The sequence below is a fragment of the Erpetoichthys calabaricus genome, chromosome 7 (genome assembly GCF_900747795.2).
Source record: "Erpetoichthys calabaricus chromosome 7, fErpCal1.3, whole genome shotgun sequence".
Lineage (NCBI taxonomy): Eukaryota > Metazoa > Chordata > Cladistia > Polypteriformes > Polypteridae > Erpetoichthys > Erpetoichthys calabaricus.
The window spans coordinates 48,907,007-48,927,794 of NC_041400.2; the positions used below are offsets into that span (position 1 = coordinate 48,907,007).

General features: G+C 39.4%; 1 protein-coding gene across 1 annotated transcript in view; it reads right to left on the reverse strand.

The window, feature by feature from the left end:
- Positions 1 to 20,788, reverse strand: part of fam81b (family with sequence similarity 81 member B) — a 55,231-nt gene that overhangs the window by 26,886 nt on the left and 7,557 nt on the right. Inside the window, exons 2-4 of the mRNA XM_028805964.2 lie at positions 11,074 to 11,159; positions 7,408 to 7,651; positions 6,966 to 7,084 (exon numbers count right to left, since the gene is read on the reverse strand). Coding sequence (XP_028661797.1) covers positions 6,966 to 7,084; positions 7,408 to 7,651; positions 11,074 to 11,120 — 410 coding nt within the window. The 5' untranslated portion in view covers positions 11,121 to 11,159. The remainder of the gene's footprint in view (positions 1 to 6,965; positions 7,085 to 7,407; positions 7,652 to 11,073; positions 11,160 to 20,788) is intronic.

A 20,788-nucleotide genomic window follows, 5' to 3' on the forward strand; every position in this document is an offset into this window, starting at 1 on the left:
TCACAGCAGTGGTCATCCTGAGCACTTCCAGGTCATACGGAATCCAGGGCAGTCCTCCCCTGGCAGCACCCTCTTGCGACACCCAAGGACCCTGACAGGGCCACTCTTTTGCATTAAAACTCCCAGGAGTTCTAACTGGGACCAGCCTGGATGGACACTGCCGCCTATCATGTTAGGGAATAAACTGTCACTAGCATCCATGTAGATAGATAGATAGATAGATAGATAGATAGATAGATAGATAGATAGATAGATAGATAGATAGATAGATAGATAGATAGATAGATAGATAGATAGATAGATAGATAGATAGATAGATAGATAGATAGATAGATAGATAGATAGATAGATACTTTATTAATCCCAGGGGGAAATTCACATGTTTGTACAGTCCATCCATTATCCTTCGTCCCATTCTGGGATGAAGATTGTAAGGCATTTCGGCCAGGTTACATCTCCAATCCAGCCATCCTTCCATTATGGCACCCTGACCAGGCAAGAAATAACCCTCCGTCCTTTACAACACTTACGAGATAAATTATTCCTTTAAGCACTAAAAGCTTAATTGGATTTCCCAAATGTCTAGACATCAGGAATCTCTCATCTCCCAGGCTCTTTTATCACTACACCAACAGAGTGAATCACACAAATGGTGACGGTGAAGGACCGGATGTGCATGAATATCCCTTTGAGCTATTAGGCTCCAAATTCAATCTTCCAGTGACACAGTATTTCTTGTAAATGCATCATAGGAAGCTCTTCAAAAGCAGTGTACTCAGTTTCTCTCATCTTTCATCTATGTCCGTCCCTGAGGTGATACTGGCTAGTCTGGATGAGGAGGCAGATAGAACACATTTCAAGGAATATATCCACTTAGAGAATGATAGAGAAGGGATCTTTCAATTAAAACAAGTGGAGTTCAGCCCTTCATAAAACACATTCTAGTTCAATATTTGAGAAGCATGCCATAATTCATCTAAAATTGTGTAGCATTCACATAAATCTCACCTAAGATTGATTATAATATAACCTGGGCAAGATCTAGCCTGTGAGTTATGACAGCAAGGTCACATGTTTTGAAAATTATCTACAGACAAATCATTATGGGGAAACATGTAATATATTTCATGCACAGTATTACACCTAAACTCATTCCTAATACTTTAACAGCAAATGGCTTATAGGGTCATTGCTGTCACATGCACAGAGTCCAGTAAAATTCTTACTTGCATGTGCTAAGCAACACGTCACCACCTTATGACCTGACACATTAAATAAGTACTACATATATGGAGTAATACCAGCCTGGATAACATTGTACTGTGAAAAATGTGTGGTGATATTCCATGCCATATTGCTTGCATGGGGGTCCACTTTGCTCAGCTGAGAAAATCATAATCCACCTTCCATAACTCTGTGAGAAAGCAATTGTTCTGTTATCACAGATTGGGAAAAAAAATCAAATTCTCTCTAAGGGGATCTGTTCAGAATTTTTTTTAACCCTTCAAAAATTCATGAATGTAATTTTAAAGTAAGCAGGCCAGATTGCTGATCATCTTTATTTTATTAGTTGTTTCGTGTGAAGAACCACTTTGTGTGGGGGCTCTCTTATTGAATGGCACTCTGAGTTTAGTGTTGATTCTTATGGTTTTTCTCTGAAATGTATTATTCTATTTGCTTTTTTTATCGAATTGAATTTTCTTCTTTGAGACTGTTTTCTAACTACTTTAGGCTGATGATCTGCATTTCTTCTTTAGAGTAAGCACTCCTCGAGGATTCCTTCAGCAAGATTTGAGAAGTGCACTAATATAAGCATCAAGGAGCCACCAACACTGGTGACCTAACAGCATGACAGGAGACACTGACGAGTCCTGAGACAGAACTTTTGATATCTACCAAGTATGTGTGCGTGTGTGTGTGTGTTCCTTAAAAACTAATAGAGTATTGTATTGCCTAAACTTTGAAATATGTACACTCCGTTAATTACAGAAATTGCTATACAGTCAGTATATGAGTTCTAACACCAGGCTGATGACATCGTAGCAGACCTTTTGTACTGAATGCAGAATTATACCAGGGCTATTCAAAATGAAAGAGCAGATTTCAAAAATGTATTTCAAACAAACAGTATAAGACAGAAACACACTGCATACATCACTTGATAGAGGAAAGTTTAAAAGCCCACCTAAAAGTACCAGTGAATGCCACCGACTTCATTTTCATGCAAGATGGTACCCCACCTCATTTCCACTTGGAGCTCCAGCGTTACCTAAACGACACCATTCCAGGATGATGGATTGGAAGTGGTGGATAACAAGATCTTGCTTATTGTCTATGGCCTCCCAGGTCTCCAAACCTTAACCCCGTATGATTTTTATCTATGGAGATACATTAAAGAAAGAATATTTGTTCCACATATGCCCGCTAATCTTCAAGATTTGGGACATCGAATTGAGGAAGCTATACTAGGGACCAGTTGACCAGTTGTGTGGCAAGAAATGGTCTACCGTTTTGATGTATGTCGCGCTACACATGGTGCTTATGTTGAGTGCAAGCAACCTCAAGGACCATAGGACCAAACTTTGAACTTTCCTCTATCCAGTGATGTGCGGAATGTGTTTCTGTCTTATACAGTTTGTTTGAAATACATTTTTGAAATATGCTGTTTCATTTTGAATAGCCATGTACTGCTGTGAATATGGCAATACACCTGGATATCCCTCAGTCTCATGGACGTAGACCACTTATTTGTCAGAAAGTGATGAAAACTGCCCAGACTTTTCAAGAGCAACTGGACAACTCATGGCACAAAACAAAGACAAATGGTTGACAACAACATCGAAGTTTCTGGTCAGAGCATACAGACCTATCAATAAGCTCTGTTATTTATAATGAAGAGGTAGTGCACTGCAAATTCAGAATCTGCCAATGACAACCAATCCAACACAGAGGCAAATGTTGTGATCCAGGCTGACTGCTCTGATTATGGGACCCAAAAAGCTTTTCCAGGATTGGTGATGTTTTCAGAGGAGAATATGTCACTGCAATTAAAGTGAGGCGCGTCTCTGAAGGTAATCTCCAGGACTGAGCTGCTCTTCAAGCCAAGGCCATCCTGCAGTTGAATGAAATTGTTATTTTCTGTTGGGAAGAGGAATTCATTTACCTCCACCTTTTCATCATTCTGTAATTATTTTAACTTTTCACTGTATAAGGCATTGGGATGGTAAGTAATAGGTTGATTCTTCGATCTGATTCATGTTTGTTTGTTGGTGTATGCCGGTTTACATTATTTGTCTACTTTGTATACAGTAGATAGATAGATAGATAGATAGATAGATAGATAGATAGATAGATAGATAGATAGATAGATAGATAGATAGATAGATAGATAGATAGATAGATAGATAGATAGATAGATAGATAGATAGATAGATAGATAGATACTTTATTAATCTCAAGGGGAAATTCACATACTCCAGCAGCAGCATACTGATAAAGAAAATATTAAATTAAAGAGTGATAACAATGCAGGTATAACAGACAATAACTTTGAATAATGTTAACGTTTACCCTCCCAGGTATAATTGAAGAGTCGCATAGTGTGGGGGAGGAACGATCTCCTCAGTCTGTCAGTGGAGCAGGAGAGTGACAGCAGTCTGTCGCTGAAGCTGCTCCTCTGTCTGGAGATGATACTGTTTAGTGGATGCAGTGGATTCTCCATGGTTGACAGGAGCCTGCTCAACTTGCTACTTGTATAATACATTTTGATTGTTTGGTTGGTGGAGTCTTCTGTACTGTCTGTTGTGTATACAGTTAGTAATGTAGCCTCTGAGCTGCATAATCCTTTTCCGTTGCTCATGTCTTCTAAATATATGGTCACATTTAATCATGCTGGTTTTGATTATATACACAGATGTCAGGGCCCGTATGTATGGTGTGTGATATATGGCTGGCAGTTTATCCCGGCCAATACCCCCAAGCCGCCAGATGGAGCCCCCCCCCCCCCCCCCGAAACATGGAGGTGCCCCAAATTCCAGTAGGGCATCATGGACCTTGGAGTTCTAATTCACAGCCCTGCTGGATACCGTGAGGGCCGCCAGGGGATGCTGCAGGGAGGCTCAGGGACTTATATTTTCCGTATAACCCGGAAGTACTTCCCAGTCACGGGGACAGAGGAAATAACGTACTTCCGGGTTGAAGAAAAGAAGAAGATTTCATGTGACCTGGAAGTGAAGGACAGATGCATTTCTGGGTCAGGGACTATAAAGGACTCTGGGAAAACCCAGCAAGTGGAGCCGAGTTGGGAGGAAGAGTGACTGAGCTGCTGGGAGTGGAGGATTGTGTATTGATTAGTGTATTGTGATTATTATTGAATTATTATTGATCTATTGTATAGTGGAGGGTGCTTTGTGCACTTTATTATTATAATAAATAATATTTGGAATTTTACCTGGTGTCATAACGTGTTGTCTGAGGGTTCAAGGGGATGACAGCGCCCCCTATCTGTCACAGGTGGTATATTCTAAGCGTTCACAGAGAACACAGTGCACAATAATAAAGCAGAATGACAAGTGGAATATTCCTGTAACCCACGTAGCTACTGCCCCTCTTCAGTGTGAGCTGGTGGTGCCATGACTCAACACAATGTGTCGAGTTCACTTCTTAAACATCTCAGACTCTCCGCAAAACAACTTGCAGTGATAGACTGCCCTCATCTATCAATAGATTGCCATGCTATTAGTAAATAAGCCACTATTGACTTGCTACCAGGACTTACACCTTTGAACTTTGCACTGACCAGCTCAGCCAAGCAGTGGAATAAAAGTGAATATGCCAGCTGAGCAAGAGGGGCATTCTTTTAGCCCAGCCTAGTAGCACTGGAGTTGGCTAGTTCAGCCCTTCCTTCCATACACATGTTGTACGTACACTATTAGACATCTTCAATCCAATGCTGTCACGTTGCATTTGAACTCATGTCACCTTGAGAAGGAATGCATGATTGCAGAAGTTAAACTGTTTGTCAAGCCTGAGCTATGAATGCTGTCAAACACTCATAAACCACCTAGTTTTTTTATGTCCCTTTTTATCTTTACTGTCAGAGTCTTTTTCCACTTATTCTCTCCTTGCTTTTCTTTGGTTTTCATCTTTGTATCTTCAGTAAATACATTTTCATTTACTGGACTTCTAATTTGAAGTGCCACGTCTCTTTTGTCCGACGGTGACTGTTGAGAACACAATTCTCATCGTTTGTGTTTGAGTACTTGTTTGTTTTCTCATAGTCCTTAGGTTTGTTTTAGCTCAATTAAGACGTGTTTATCTTTGTAACACTGGGATAAGATTATTTTCTTGAAACCATGTTAATCACACTAAACTTGTACAGTCTTCATTTAAAGTCCAACACCAATTTTTTTTAGCATTATTCTCCTTTTAGACCCTACTGTCTAAGATAGTTGTCCGCCGTAGCAGTCAGAATCTGCTGTGGTCTGGCACAAGCCACTCCATAGCTCACATACACACAACAATCACTCCATCTGGGCCAGTGTAGTGTCAGCCTAACCTAACATGGATGTCTGTAGAATGTGCAAAGCAACCAAAGTACTTGAATAACTCTTACATGGAGGGAGAATGTGGCCAGTGCCTGGATTTATACATATTGCTCTGGAGCTCTGAGGCAGGAGAACTAACCACTGTGTCGCTCCTCAAGAGCCAATGTCATCATATAAATGATTACATTTAACTTCATTTGCTCTTCACATGTATTAACTTAAATGAAATAGGTGGGTAAAATTCTGGAAAAATGGTACAGTATCCTCTAGGTGTTGAATCCGCCCAAGTTATCTGTGCTCATTGATCAGCACTCCAAGGCCTTTAGATTTACTACTCTCTCTCTCTCTCTCTCACACACACACACACGCACACACACACACACACACACACACACACACACACACACACCTCATTATAAATATATTAACTTCAGCTAGAGTGGCTCTCATTCTCTCACTGACCTATTTGTTGTTTTGGAGGCCAATTGTAGGAGAAATGTGACAATAATAAAATTTTGAAGTATGAGCAAGTCTAACTGTCCAAAGTGTGCAGTTTGCCAAAGCCACTATTTTAAAGATGCAGCCTTGCCAGGTCTTGTATATTATGTCATATTTATTTTTTTTTATTAAGTTCTACTCCTCAATGCTGAATATCTTTAGCCGTTATGAGGTGACAACTCAGTAATATTTCTTTGGCTTTCATCCAGTAATGACACCACTGTTTAGTAGCCATACCACTAACCACTTCCTCTTATTATGCTTAAATTTCTCAGACTTCTCCCTAACATTAAACTAAATGGGTTCATATGGTGATTTTCTGCTTGTTTTGTCCAATTCTTGACGTTCCCTAATTGAAATGTGAATTTTCAAAACTCCCTCAGATCATTGACGTGAACCAAGTGAAGGACTTTAAGCACTTTGGGGGTCTTGTACACAGTTGTGGGTAGTGATGATCATGACATTGAGCAACAAGTTAGAGCAGCAGCAGCAGTATTGAGAATTGTGGTGAAGAAGCAGGAGCTACAGAGTTTGTGGTAACCTTTTGATTTACCAGTCTATCTAAATCCCCATCTTTAACTGGGCACTACCAGTGTTCAAACACTGGACCACCCTCTGATTTAAGTGGTAGTGTGGAATCTTTTTAGCAGTAGCTACTTAATCAATAAGTCAACATTCATTTTACACAGCATTAACATCACTAGGTTCTTCATACATTAAATAAGATTATACTACCTTATCAGACACATAAAGTAAATGGTGCTATAAAAAAATAAAACAACTATAAGTAAAAATGAAAAATGCAGCCTAGACAGACACCAAGAGGAAGAACCTAGGCCCAAAAATATTTAATAGCAAATACAATCACAGTATACACAAAGAAGAAAACACTGAGTCCACTATCAGAAGGTCACACTGTACCTGGCAACTCTACCCCGCAAATCTCCAATGCCAGCCAGGTGCTTTTGATCCAAACTCTGGACAAAGAAGCTCGTCCCAGATGAAACATTATCTCTCTGGATAATCTGCTTTTCCAGAGTCTAAAAAGGTAAATTAAATCTATTACTTATTATACACATTTAGAAACGCTTTCAGATCCTGATCTTGATTCATCTCGATTCATACAGTATAAGCGGAAAGATCATGAAGTAGTAGCATAAAACGAATTGGAGTAGAAATATACAACCCTAAACTTTTAAAATGTTTAACAAATTCACGTTTCATAAAAGATTAGTATAAAGTCAGCTCAGACATACTCTAGTAACTTAATTAATTATTGGTAGCTGTCCTTGCAATTTCTATTCTGTACTCATTATGAACAGTTAACCCAAAGGGTGTTTGCCTCTGCAGTCTCTGCCTTTACCTCTATGTCCTTACTGAGCTGCTTGACAATGTTGGTGATGGTCTGGATATGGTTCTCCAGAAGTTTGCGTGAGGTGGTCTCCACTTGAAATGTTCCTTGCTGTGTCCGTAGGTTTAAAATGATGTCCTCCTTGATCCTGAAGGCCTGCTCCAGTAATGTTCCAATGGTTTTCTCTTGGTGGGACATTCGGTCCTCCACGACATTCACTCTGCTCCCAGAAATCATGGGGAGGAAGTGTTGCCCCCTGGGCAGTAAAATAAAAACATTACATTTAGCAGCTTAGTTTTGAACAAGTAATCAATGATATGATAGAGACAGATATGAACAAGAGTTACACTTTTGGTGAGCTTCAGAGCTTTGTTTATTCCCACAAAGTTCCTAAATTGATACTCTCATTTTTATGTCTTTAAATATCTGCAGTCCATTCATTTTTTCAAAAAAATATGGTGCAGGTATATAGTTTTGGTTGTAGATAGTATTAAATTGAACCTGAAATGTAATTTCAAAGGTTTAATCTTGCCATCTTTAAAGTTCTGAACCAGAAACTAAACACGCTTTATGGAAGTTGGGAGTTGTTTGAGTCTTTAAATTTAAGCTAAGAAACATGAAATTAAACTTTCCAGCCTTCTTCCCAAGTGCCTGTGCCCCATGCCTTCTTAAAATGTTGAGAAAAGATAGATAGATAGATAGATAGATAGATAGATAGATAGATAGATAGATAGATAGATAGATAGATAGATAGATAGATAGATAGATAGATAGATAGATAGATAGATAGATAGATCTATTTTGAATTTGCCTGTGCTCCATGTCTTCTTAACAAAAAAAATAAGCACCATTGAAAGGGTTCACCATGCTTATCCTAATAATAATAACAGTAATAATTCTTTACATTTATATAGTGCATTTCTTAGCACTCAAGGAGAGTGGGGAACCACTTCAACAACCTCTAATGTGTAACATCCACCTGGATGATGCAACGGCAGCCACTTCTGTGCCAGTATGCTCACCAAACATTAGCTGAAAGACATATCCAATTAGAGACAGGGGATGATTACAGGGCCAGAATGACTAGGCCAATGGTGACAATTTAGCCTGGACATCAGGATACTCCGTACTCTTTGCAAAGGATGCCCAAGGATCTTTTATAATAACAGAGAACCAGGATCCCAGTTTTATGTCTTATCCGAAGTATTTACTACTCCGAGGCTCTAGGATCCACATTCAGACCACAGGGTAAGCACCCCTCTGCTGCCCTCATCATCACATCTTCCAGCTTTCCCAAGATGGTTTCCCATCCAAGTATTGGCTGGGCCCAAACATGCTTAGCTTCAGATGGATAACCTTTTCTGAAGTACATGTGGTATGGCTGCTTATTACTTAAAAATGTTCTTCTGCGGGTTTGACCATTGATTCTTATTGTCCCTTCTACTAAGCAAGTATTCCAGGTGATTTTTGCATGTTTTGAGAGTGTCTTCTCGTATCTGCTTTTTGTACATCTATTACTAACTTTCTCTCTGCATAAGAACATAAGAAATGAGACAAATGTGAGGAGACCATTCAGTCTATGAGGCTTATTTGTTTAGCCACTAGCTCAGCTGTCCCAGTAGCAAATCCAGATACTTCATAAAGGTTGCCAAGGTTTCTGCTTCAACTACATACCTCAACAGTTTGTTCCAGTGTCCCACAACTCTTTGTGTAAAGTGCTTCCTGTCTCCAATCCTAAATGCACCATGTTCATAGCTTATTGTTTTCAGCACCATTTGTGAGGAGATGGTATCTATCCCAACAGCACTAGGTTTAATGTAGAAGCCAACCCTGGATGACTCCTAGTTTGATCCAAAGTCCCACAACTGTTGGTGTAAAGAAGTGCTTTCTGGTGTCACATGAGAGGCAGCTAAAGGGCCTGAATGAGAGTAATTCCATGCCAGACCAGGGGATGGTGGAGTGTACTAACTCTTTCTCTCACTTCTCTGCAGACCAGTTACTGGAAATTCCGTCTGGCCCCCAATGATGTCAAGTCCGGTTCCAGCCTCAATGTCGCCTTTAAAGCCGCCATTCGTTGTGTCAGCAAATCAGTTCTGTTGTGGACTCTAACCTGTACTACCATTATTCATCCAATTTTGCAGCTAGATAAACAATATACGGGTGGCTGCACCAAACCTTTTTGTGTCTTTTTGTCAAGTTTATGACACTGGCTCCAGTCTTAAATACACTTCCAATTAATTTCCACTGGTGTCCTCAAGTATGTGATTCGCCCTTAAACTGAAAGAATTCTGCTAGATCTACCCTATCTACACCTGTGAGGATTTTGAAGACCTGGATTAGGTCCTCAGCTTGAGACTAATTAGTTTTAACTCTCCAAGTCTGAGTACGACACATCGTTAAGTCCTGAGAAGAAGCTGGTTGCTCTCTTCTGCACAGTCTCACATGCTGTTATGTCTTCATTGTAGCGTGATGACCAGAAGTGCACACAGTACACCTGATGTGGTCTCACTGGTGCATTATATAGTATGAGGATATTGTCACTTGATTTATATTTAACAGCTTTTATGATGTAACATTTTGTTTGCCTTTTTGATAGCTTTTGTGTATTGCTTAGATGATGATCTACTCTACTATTTTTCACACTACCATTCCTTTCCCTCCCCATATTTTTCTCTTAGTGGGCCTCTCCTCTCACTTTCTTGATCTGTCGTCCAGTAGGGACCGTTTTGTCCTCGTACAACAGCTGTAAGAAGTGTTTCTAGTCTCTCACTGGAAACTTGATGTTTCTTTTCTTTAATATCTTGAGAAGCTTAATTGTTCAACATTATTCTTCTGATACTTTCATGCTCTGGTGAAATTTCTGTGTGAGCTGGGAGGCCAGTGATGGTTATCGTGCACTCTGTCTCTCTCTATTTCCAATTTTTGTACCTATGCGTTGCATTTCCTTTTTTAATTTTGCTCAGACATTGCCTGTTTTTTTATTCACATTTATTCACGCATTTTGTGTGTGGGGTGGGTTAGTGCATTGGGGGAGATAGAGGATTATAATTACCATTGTTTTTTATTACTTTTTTTTTCATTTTAATCGAAAACCTGTTGACTGCTGTGTTTTATACATTGTTGTTATTAAAAGTCTTATAAACATGTGATAACAAAAGAAAAGCTATAAATTGGCATTTCTCTGTCTGGCCATACTGCACCAAGGAACTCATCCAGCCGTGCCAAGCCATAACAATCCAACTGCCTTTAGGGATGCTAGAGGGCTTCGAGAAAAACACACACACAGTGAGCCATTTAGAATTTAAAGCGAGGTACCTGGAACTGTGATCCAGCAGTGCTAACCCTGGGCCGCCATGTTAATTAACAAGTGAGGTTGAATTTATTTACCTTAACTCTATCATTTTTGTGGTGTCGTCTTTCTCCTGTAGAGTTTGTTCTTCTTCAATATTTTTGTGTCCTAGCGGAAACATTTCACATTGGACAGAAAGCTATGGCCGCAACTCTTAAAAGGTTAGTTTTGAAATATTATTCATATTTGGTGAAAAGACGTTTTACAGTTTCCATACTTAACATGCATACAGGATTTTGCCTTCTGTAGCATACTAAACTTTATTTATTTGCCAGAATTGTTTCCTATACCATGACACAGCCTGGTCGGACAGGTTCTCTCAGACTTACTTGTCGGGGCTTTGGTGGTACACCTGTAGCGACGTCTCCCTTGACATTCTTCTCCCAGTATGGTCAGGCTTCAGCCACTTCAATCACTACAAAAGAGAAAGTTAGCGTTAGTCATATTCAAGGATGGTAGTTAGAGGAGGAGGAGGTTGAGCACATGTGCTGATTACAGAGCGTTGCAGCACCCACCGCACAGCGAACCACCCGGATTGAGATCCGAGTGCAGCCATACAACAGGTGACACCTCACCACCACATCAAACACTGTGAGTTGTTTTTTACAGTGGCTGGAGCGCCAATCCTTCCACCAACTCCTAAGTTCTCCCTGCAAGTTGGAGGACCTGCTTGCAGAAACGGATGCAGATTAACGTCATACCCAGGATGGAGCAATTGCAGGTTAAGGGTCTTGCTCAGGGGCCAAACAGAGTAGAGTTATTTCTGGCATTTATCAGAAGTAATGGCGGGCCGTCAGGGCCTGCAAGGCCTTCTCTGCTGGCCTAAAAAAATATCTGAATCACAAACTGATGTTAATTATATTTTGTCCATGAATACTTATTAAATAATTCCAAATAGTCTGTCTGCTTCCTTTCATAGCTTTTCCGATGGTTGTGCTGCGCCTGCTTCCAGACATGTATTTTTGTATTAAAGCATTTAACCAATCACATTTCAGCCATCATTTGTTGCCAGGCAGGGTCAAAGTCAAAGAAGTCTGTCAGGAGGCCTTCACAATCCGTTCTGCAGGCCCTCTAACACAAAATAAATGTCGATTAAACTGTTGCTTCAACCAATCAGATTTTGAGTTGGTTTTACTAGGGCCCTCTAGCAGGCGTACGGCAACGTCACCGTATTCAGACCCGTTGATTGAATAGGATGGTGTAATATAAAAATCTGAATGAGAGCATCATGGGGCAGCTACTACACATTGGTATGTTTGGCGGTAAGCATTCCCGTGTCCTCTGCTTCTGTCGAGCGGACATTTTCAGCCCTAAAGCGAATTAAAACTTATGCCAGAAATACGACAGGGCAGGTTCGACTTTTAGCATTAGCTTCGATGGCGATAGAAAGGGTCTTCGTGATGGAACTGAAGCGCACGGATAATCTGTACGACAGAGTAATTGAACTGTTTTTGAGGAAAGAGAGGAGGATGGATTTTGATTACAAATAATCCGAATTTTTGGTGAGTAAAATGTTGCGATTTTCCTAAATAATATTGCAAGTTTATGAGTTATTATTGATGTTTTTTATGTGTGTCACAGGCTGTAGCTGCAGTAGAAAGGAACTTGTTCACCCCTGGTTTGTCTGTTCAATAAAGGCATTTATTGTGGCTACAGGAGTTATCTATCTGCGATGCAACGGCTCTTTATACTGTATTTCTGCATATTAAGATGGTTTTTATAACCATAAATTAGTTTTTGAGGGGCGGGTTGATTCAGACGGAGCACTACTGAAGGCCTAGGTGTGAAATGCACGGTCCGCCACTGCATTTATGGGATTTGAACCGGCAACCTTCTGTTTGCTGGCACAGATCCCTAGCCTCAGAGCCACTCTATGGTAGTTAAACCCAAAAAACAAAATATGCCAGAATCAATGTAGAAGGGCAAAAATCAAAGTCAAAACAACAAGTAGTGGGGTCTTAACCAAAAGAAGAGAAAAAAAATCAGACCAACAATCGAACTAAACATAAAATAACCACAAGAAAAATCCTAACTAATTAAGTTGGTTTAAATCACCAGCCACACTTACTGAATCAAGGTTTAAGCAACAAATACAAAAACACTCAAAATAACCAAATGTTGCATGGATAATGTCACATGTCTCAACTTTTGGTGGCCACGTGGTAGCAACGGGGTACTGTCACTAACAATAATATGGCCAATACTCCCATCTTCATAAACAATGCATAAGTGGTGGCACAATAAAGCTATAAAAATAAAAAATGTAAAATGAACGCAAGGGCAAAATAGGTGCAGAATTGGGTTTAAAAACCCTTCAATCAAAATGCCTATAGTGTAATTGCCCGCATTTGGGCAACTCCATTGGGCTTTAATATCGATTTATGCCCCAAAGTGGTGGCACAAAAGGAGGAGTCTTTACAAGCTCAAAGTCCCCAAATGGTCTCATGACTATAACACATTGTCAAAAACACCTCCTGCCATCCAGCTTTTCTACCACAACAGGGGAAATTTTAATTTAGGGTGTCAAACAAGCAAGCTTGGGACATGTCACTCGGGATTTACATCACCTCATCTTATGTGGTAACACAGCCAGTAACTCGATTTCTGTTTGCCCCAAAAATGGAGGAATACAATCTGGAGAAACCGTGATGTCGCTTCTGTGTGAGCTGACACCCCTTTCACTTCCACCTCACAAAAATCTATAGGATGCAGTGTCCAGGAAGCAAAATCTTTGCTGTCCAGTGTTATGCACTTAAATAAGAGATTGAAAACTCTCAAAGAGTACACTTGAGCCATAATTGTCCAAAATAGAATATGCTTGAGGAAATTCTTTAAAAGTGAGACAGATTCAAGATTTTACTGGGCTGGTCTTTTTTGTTTTTCTTTTCTTCATTGTTAACTGGCCACATCTCACTTATACTGGTATATTGTCATACTTTGGTAGCAGCGCTTTTTAAATAAACTACAAATCCCAGCAGAGCCGATAGTACTTCGCATTGGTCAGCTTTGGGTGTTGCCACTGGGGTTGCTGGGGGAAATAAGGCCTGCCATGGACTTTAAAGGAGGCAGAAGAAGTGCAATTGTCTGTCTTGTGTGTCTCCACACTTCACCCCAATAGCAGTTTACTACAGGGTTACAGTCTCTGGATTTATGTTCATGTCTTGTGCTTGATGCCCCTGTGGTCTGATCAGAGTTGGTAGAGGTCTTTGTCTGTGGAGCGCACCCCATCACAGTAGGACAAAACTTTGCATATTAAACTGAAAACTATTCACTTGCCACATCCGTTCATTTATCACCTCCAATCTGCACCTGCACCTTGGCTAAGTTTGGACTTTGTATTGTGGTGTTTATCGTTGATCTTTTTAGACTTAGTGTTATGTTCTTTTGTTAAGTAATTACTGCTGTTGGCACTATTGGGGAGCACTTTTGCATACAGATTAGTTGTTTATGAATTGTTTGTATTTAAAAGTGAAATTTCATCAAAGCTTTCTCTGCTCACAACTTGCCTCAGTGTAATTAAAACCTGGATGGAGCATAACTCTTGAAAATTAAATTGCAACAAAATTGAACTCCTGCAAATTGGCACTAAAGCTTAACTTTAGAAAATGAGCTCCTCTTCGATGACTCTTGGTGATGATCTCATCAGACCTTCTTTTAATGTTAGGTATCTTGGTATCATTTTTGATTCCTCCCTTTCTTATTCTGACCACATAAACAATAATAAGAAACTTTCTTACTTCCACCTCTATAACATATCCCGTGTTCCCTCATTCCTCTCCTTTTCTAATGCTGAGAGACTTGTCTGTGCTATTATCACATCCCTACTGGCAGGTGCTCCTTCTAATCTTTTATCACAGCTCCAGTTATTTCAAAACTATGCTGTAAGAGTCCTTACACAAACCAGCAGCAGCGAGCACATAATGCCCATCCTGCTTCGCCTTCACCTGCTCCCTGTGTCTTACAGGTTCAAGTATAAAATTCGAAATGTGGAAGTCACTAGGCCTTGTGCTGTGGATTACAGTGACACAAAGGGTTAATGGGGGGGTGTCACTCCTGCAGATCAGACACTGACAATCAAACCACTCATGCTCAAGCAACAGATAAAATGCAAGCAAAGTGCATAAAGAAACACGCTTTTACTGTCCCAGTCGCAACATTGGTCTGCACATTGGTGACTGTTTCAAAATATATCATATAAAGGATGTGTCCTAAATCTGCATTAGCACAGCAGTGGACACTAGACATACAGTACTCTTCCTACTTTGTTTATGTAGACATTTTATTATTTACATGTTTGTGCTACACATAACATTATTTCCTGTTAAATAATTCAACATTTTGGCTTGTTAAACAAGACGCTAAGGTGGCTACTAACATTGGTACAACCGGCTTACCAACCATAAATGGAAAGATAACAATCCTTCAAAACCATTGTTTGTACTTCTCGGAGGATGGCCTTAAATTATCATAACTTTAATGAGAGTAAAACCGAGGTCTTCATTTTTCAACCTAGTGGGACCAATGATTCCCCCTATTTTAACCAATGTCCCTTGGAACCTTTTAAGTCCTCCACAAGGAATTACTTCGGTGATAAAGTCAGGCTTTTTCCAACTAATTATCTAAAATCAAGCCCTTTTTATCATTTGATTGTTCTGAGAAAGTTATACATGCATTTATCTTGTCGTAGCTCAATTACTGTAATGCCTTGTATTCTGGGGTTATTTGGGCTTCCCTCTGCCACCTTCAGCAGGTACAAATTTGCTGCACCACATCTCTTAACAGACACTAAGAAACATATCCATATCATCCCAATACTTGCATCCCTCCATTAGCTTCCAGTACAGTTTAGGATAAATTTTAAGGTTCTCATCTTTACTTTAAAACTATAAAAGGAATGGCCACCACCTACTGTACCTTAATGACCTGATTATTCCATACATCCCAGCAAGGTCTCTGAGGTCAGCTGATCTGTTTTTGTTGACTGCTTGAAAGGCTAAGCTAAAACAGGGAGGAGACCGGGCTTTCTCTGTCCCGGCTCTGAAACTGTGGAATACTTTACCCCTGAATGATAGGATGGCCCCCTTACTGCCTGCTTATACTGTATATAGCATCTTAAAATTTATTTTTATTCCCTCTCTTTTAAGTCAGTCCTGATTTTAACATTTTTTTAAAATTTGTTACTTAAATTTTAACTTTTTTGTGTTACCTGGTATATGGTTTGCACAGCACTTTGGGTTCATCTCCTGGGGCCTCATGCATAACGCTGTGCATAGAATGTGTGTACGTACAAAAAAAATCCAGATGCATAAATCTGTGCGTTCACCAACTTCCACGTTCTTCAGCTACATAAATCCTAGTCAGAGTGAAAAGTAACGCACGTGCATGCGCCTGCCGCCACTCCCAAACTCCTCCCAGAATTACGCCTCTTTGAATATGCAAATCAATATAAATAGCCCTTAAGCTCAGTGTTCTGTGAAAAGGCAATGGTAAAAGCATGGGGGAAAATAGAAGAATTTCAGTGAATACCAAGTGGAGGCAAGGAAAAACTTACTTTTTGTTGGTTTTAACAGTGGTTAAACAACAAAAGGAACTTGATCGAGTGACATAGTGTCGAGAAACTCGAAAGCTCAAGTTCACAAAGTCACACAGCGCCCGAAATAAAAAAGAAGTTATTAGATATCAAAGTCACCGTGAAATGTGAGTCATAGCCCACTGTCTGAGTGTCATATGAAAGCTTACTAGGGTACAGAGAAAAGAAAAAAAAAATAGGCACACAGTGGGAAAAAAACTTGAAATGTCAACTTTAATCTCAACATTTCCACTTTAATCACGTATTTTATTTTGTCATTAAAGTAGAACATCATAAACTTCATCTTTAAATCGTTTAATTTACTAGTTTCTCAAATACCATTGTAACTGAAGTAGCATGTTAAATGCTTTGTTTTGTATGTGTTCTTCTATGTTCTCTATGTGTGTGATGATACAGTAGGAGTTAAATGCATGTTATTAAACTTGGGAACACAGTGGCGCAGTGATAGTGACGAGCTGACACCTCGTCCAGAGTTTGTTCCTGCCTCCCGCAAGATGCTTGCTGCGCCATGCGTAACCTTTGATTAAATAATTTATTGCAGAAGTACTGTCTCTTTCAAACATACTAACCCCCAATTCCTGTCCTTCCTTTTCTTTCTCCAAGTAACCAATCGTCACACAATCAGCTCTGTAATAGATGTTAAGCCATCTGTATGCTTAGAACACTGATTCTTCAAAACTTTTAACGAACATTGAAATAGCTTTGTGGCACATGTTTAATTATTCCATCCATCTATCCATCCAGGGTCACACCAGTCGCAGCAAGCATACAGCGCAAGGCAGGAGCAATCTCTGAACAGGGCACCAGATCGTCGCTAGTGCTGTGCCACTGTGTTCTCACATGTTTGATTATTAACAATATAGATTATTTAAATGATGTTAACACTTTATCTGTATAATGTAATAAACAAATTTTGCTGCATTTCATCTTAAAAATGATATTGTCATTACATATAAATATGCAGTTTATAAAGTGGCTCAGGTTGTGCAATATTATAACTGTATCGCAAGTTTACAGTGAGGTGATTGTATTAAGTACAAACAGTTCTACAAGGCGCACTTGATGGACTGATTGAGTGCGTTTATAGTTCTTGGGATGAAACTGTTTCTGAACCGTAAGGTCCGTATAGGAAATGCTCTGAAGCATTTGTCGTATGAGAGCAGTTCAATTGACAGCATGGCTGAGGCAGCGTGTGCTTCATGCTGTATACCAATAATTCTCTTTCCGATCAGCTGATGTAGAGCTGTGATTCCACACTAAGATACAGTGGGATAAATACTATGAGTGGTGTATTGAGAGAAATAACGCTAAAGCAGCTATGGTATTTGGAATAGTTTGGCCATTCTGTGGACCATTATATTGTTACAGGTTAATTACAATCAAATGCCATAAACTGCTAAACAATATGCGATTAATTTCAGTGTATTTGATAAAGCTGCGTCGGGGATCTGGATCTAAAAAAGAAGGGAAACCACACTGGAACAAAAGCACTGCTTTAACGCTGGGTGCCGCCAGTTTGCAAAAGCGAGTAGAGAACTTGTGCATGCCAAGCATTTAGCTGGTGTGAAAATGTGCGTGGCTTTATGCCAAGTTTAGGTTTTATACATCGCGATGTGAGCGTGGAAACGGGCTTATGCAACATTTTTGTGCGTGCGCACCGTTTATACATGAGGCCCCTGTTGTTTTAAAGTGCTTTATAAATACATACAACAACGTCTTTGCATCCTATGAATAATTACACTCCAAATCTAACTTTCCAGCAACACATTTCTTTCACTACCTTCAAATTAGAAATTTTGTCAAACAAAGCCTGCCCAGTTTTATTCACTTCCCACCTACGTCTATTCCAGAAAAAATATCAGACAGATTCAGACAGCATCTCTGTAATATATAAAACCATTTTAAATTCTCTCCCTTTCAAAGATCCCAAAGTACAGTGAGAAAAGGATCTCTCACTCAATATTTCAGAAAAGGAGTGGAAGGTAGCAATGCATAGTATTCACTTGAGCTCCTTATGTGCAAAGCATAGAGTTACTCAATTTAACATTATCTATCGAGCACATCTGTCTTGTTTAAAATTGTCCAAAATGTTTCCAGGGCAAGATCCAACCTGCGAACGTTGGAATAAGCAGTATATCAGAACGTTGCAATCAAGTTCCAGCCTCACAGGGCCATATGCTTTGGGCATGCACCAAATTAACATAATTTTGGACCAAAATCTTTAAATGTCTTTCAGACAGCCTTGGTGTCACAATCCCTCCTAATCCACTAACAGCTGTGTTTGGTGTTCTTCCAGATGGGCTTAAAGTGGAGAATGACAAACAAACTGTAATGGCCTTTACTACACTATTGGCACATAGACTTACTGTATCTCACTCAACTAGAACAATCCTAACTCACCTCTTTTAAATCATTGGGTAGCTAATGTTAGGCCTATATATTATTTGAAATTGGAAAAACTCTAATTCTCACTTGGAGGATCTGTACAAAACTTCTTCAAAACCTTGCAGGAACTAATCAGTAACATTTTAGAATTTATTTAAATTAAGAAAGCGGATTCTCTCCCTTCTTTTTTTTATTCTATTTATTTTTATTCATTATTAGTTTATCTATTTACTTAATTTTCCTAGTTTAACGTTTTATTCTGTTGGCCTAGTTCTCTTTCTCATGGGGTGGGGGTTTATTTGTTTCGAACCTAGTTTTGTTAAACTTGGCTTGCTTCTATGGAATGTTATTTAATTTTAATAAAATCAATAAAATACTTAACAAAAAAAATAAACATGAAAATGAAATAAGCAAGATATCCATAATGATGAAGAAAAACATACAAAATGATACCCAAATTAAGAACAAAAACCCCCAAAATGATGATAGGAAGATATTAAGAACATAAAAGTTAAAATTAGGACAATAAGAAAAAAATAACACAACAGTAGAAAAAGAAATGTTAAGTGGCAGAAGACACTCATTCATGACCACCCAATTAAATGGCAGGAAGGGCTCCAAAATCTTTGTCTTGGTCAGCACCCCAATAGCTGAAAAAGCAATGCAGTCAACCCCACAGAAGATTACATGCCCCCTTTACTTAACTTGATGTCCATTAGGAATGAATAACCACACTAGCCGTACTGCATAAGTGGACTTGCCCTCCTTGAGGGTCTGCTTAATAAAGTTCATCAAACCTGGATTAGACAAAAGTGACTCATGTTCCTGCCTACTTCTTATGCCCTCAGCAACGTGAAATGATTCATCAGACACATTGATTTCTATTTTTTTTCCCTGCAGTTTGATTTTGTCACGAAATATCACAGTTGCTCTGTTAGGTGCTAAGAAGAGCTAAGGTTAGGGCTGAGAAAATGAAGAGATTACAATAATCTGAAGAATTTCTTGAAAGACACAAATGACTTGCTGTGAGCGCTTAGGCCTCTGTACAGGCTGAATGAGAAAGACTCCTGTTAGTCAAGATGATTCAGTCACATGACACACAATGAATTATTTCTTAGTGCAAGAGAGAAACAGTGTGACAGAGTCCGTTTGTGGCATCATTAACTTGATTTGGAGAACAGGGCAAACAAAGATTTATAAGTATAATTAAAACAGTGTCAGGGATACCATCAGGTCACACAGCTCATTTTCTCATGAGACTGCCTCATTTGTTGCCCATATTTTGACTGACTGCTTATTTTGTAACTGCATACAGCAAGTATGCATAGTGATTTGAATGACCCAGCAGTACTTAAGATAATAGTCTGTGACTTGAATTCTTAATTGCACCATATTACAGCAATAACGGAAGGCCCTGCATCCACACTGAGGCCATCTGTGGTTTCCCCAAACAGGAAATCAGGAAGGATAAGGATATCTGCTGGGCATAAATCCAAGTGGTCTGGCTCACCGCCTGGAGCGTACACTGCTCTACAAATCAACAGAGCTTTATGAAGAATCAGATGGCATCACTTGCCCAAGTGTCTCAGTGACCTGCTTATGACTATAAAAGTTTGGAGAACATTTCTAAGGATCTGGGGGTGGTTGTCTCTTTGATAATAGGTTTCCAGTCAGGAATTTCTATAAACCCAGCTGTGAGGCTAAGTCTCTTATATGAGCAGATTCAAATGTAAACCTGTAACAGTGCTTTTCAACAGATAGGTCCTGAACGCCTTAGATGGGTCTTCAGCTTACGTTAAAAAACAATAACAAAAGGAAATCAGATGTCGCTTTAATACTTTGGAAGTCTAATGAATGCAGATTTCAGTTCTGCACCCATTTAAGGGAACGTTTTTTTCTACTGCATATTGGGGAAATGAATTGACCCAAGTAAATCCAGTTATAAGCAGATGGCAGCCTGTTATACACCACAAACTACATTAAGAGAGCCAAAGAACATGAACATCTTCCTCAAATGCCACCTAACATCACCTACTCCAAACTCTTCACAAGATTCATTCCAAAAACCT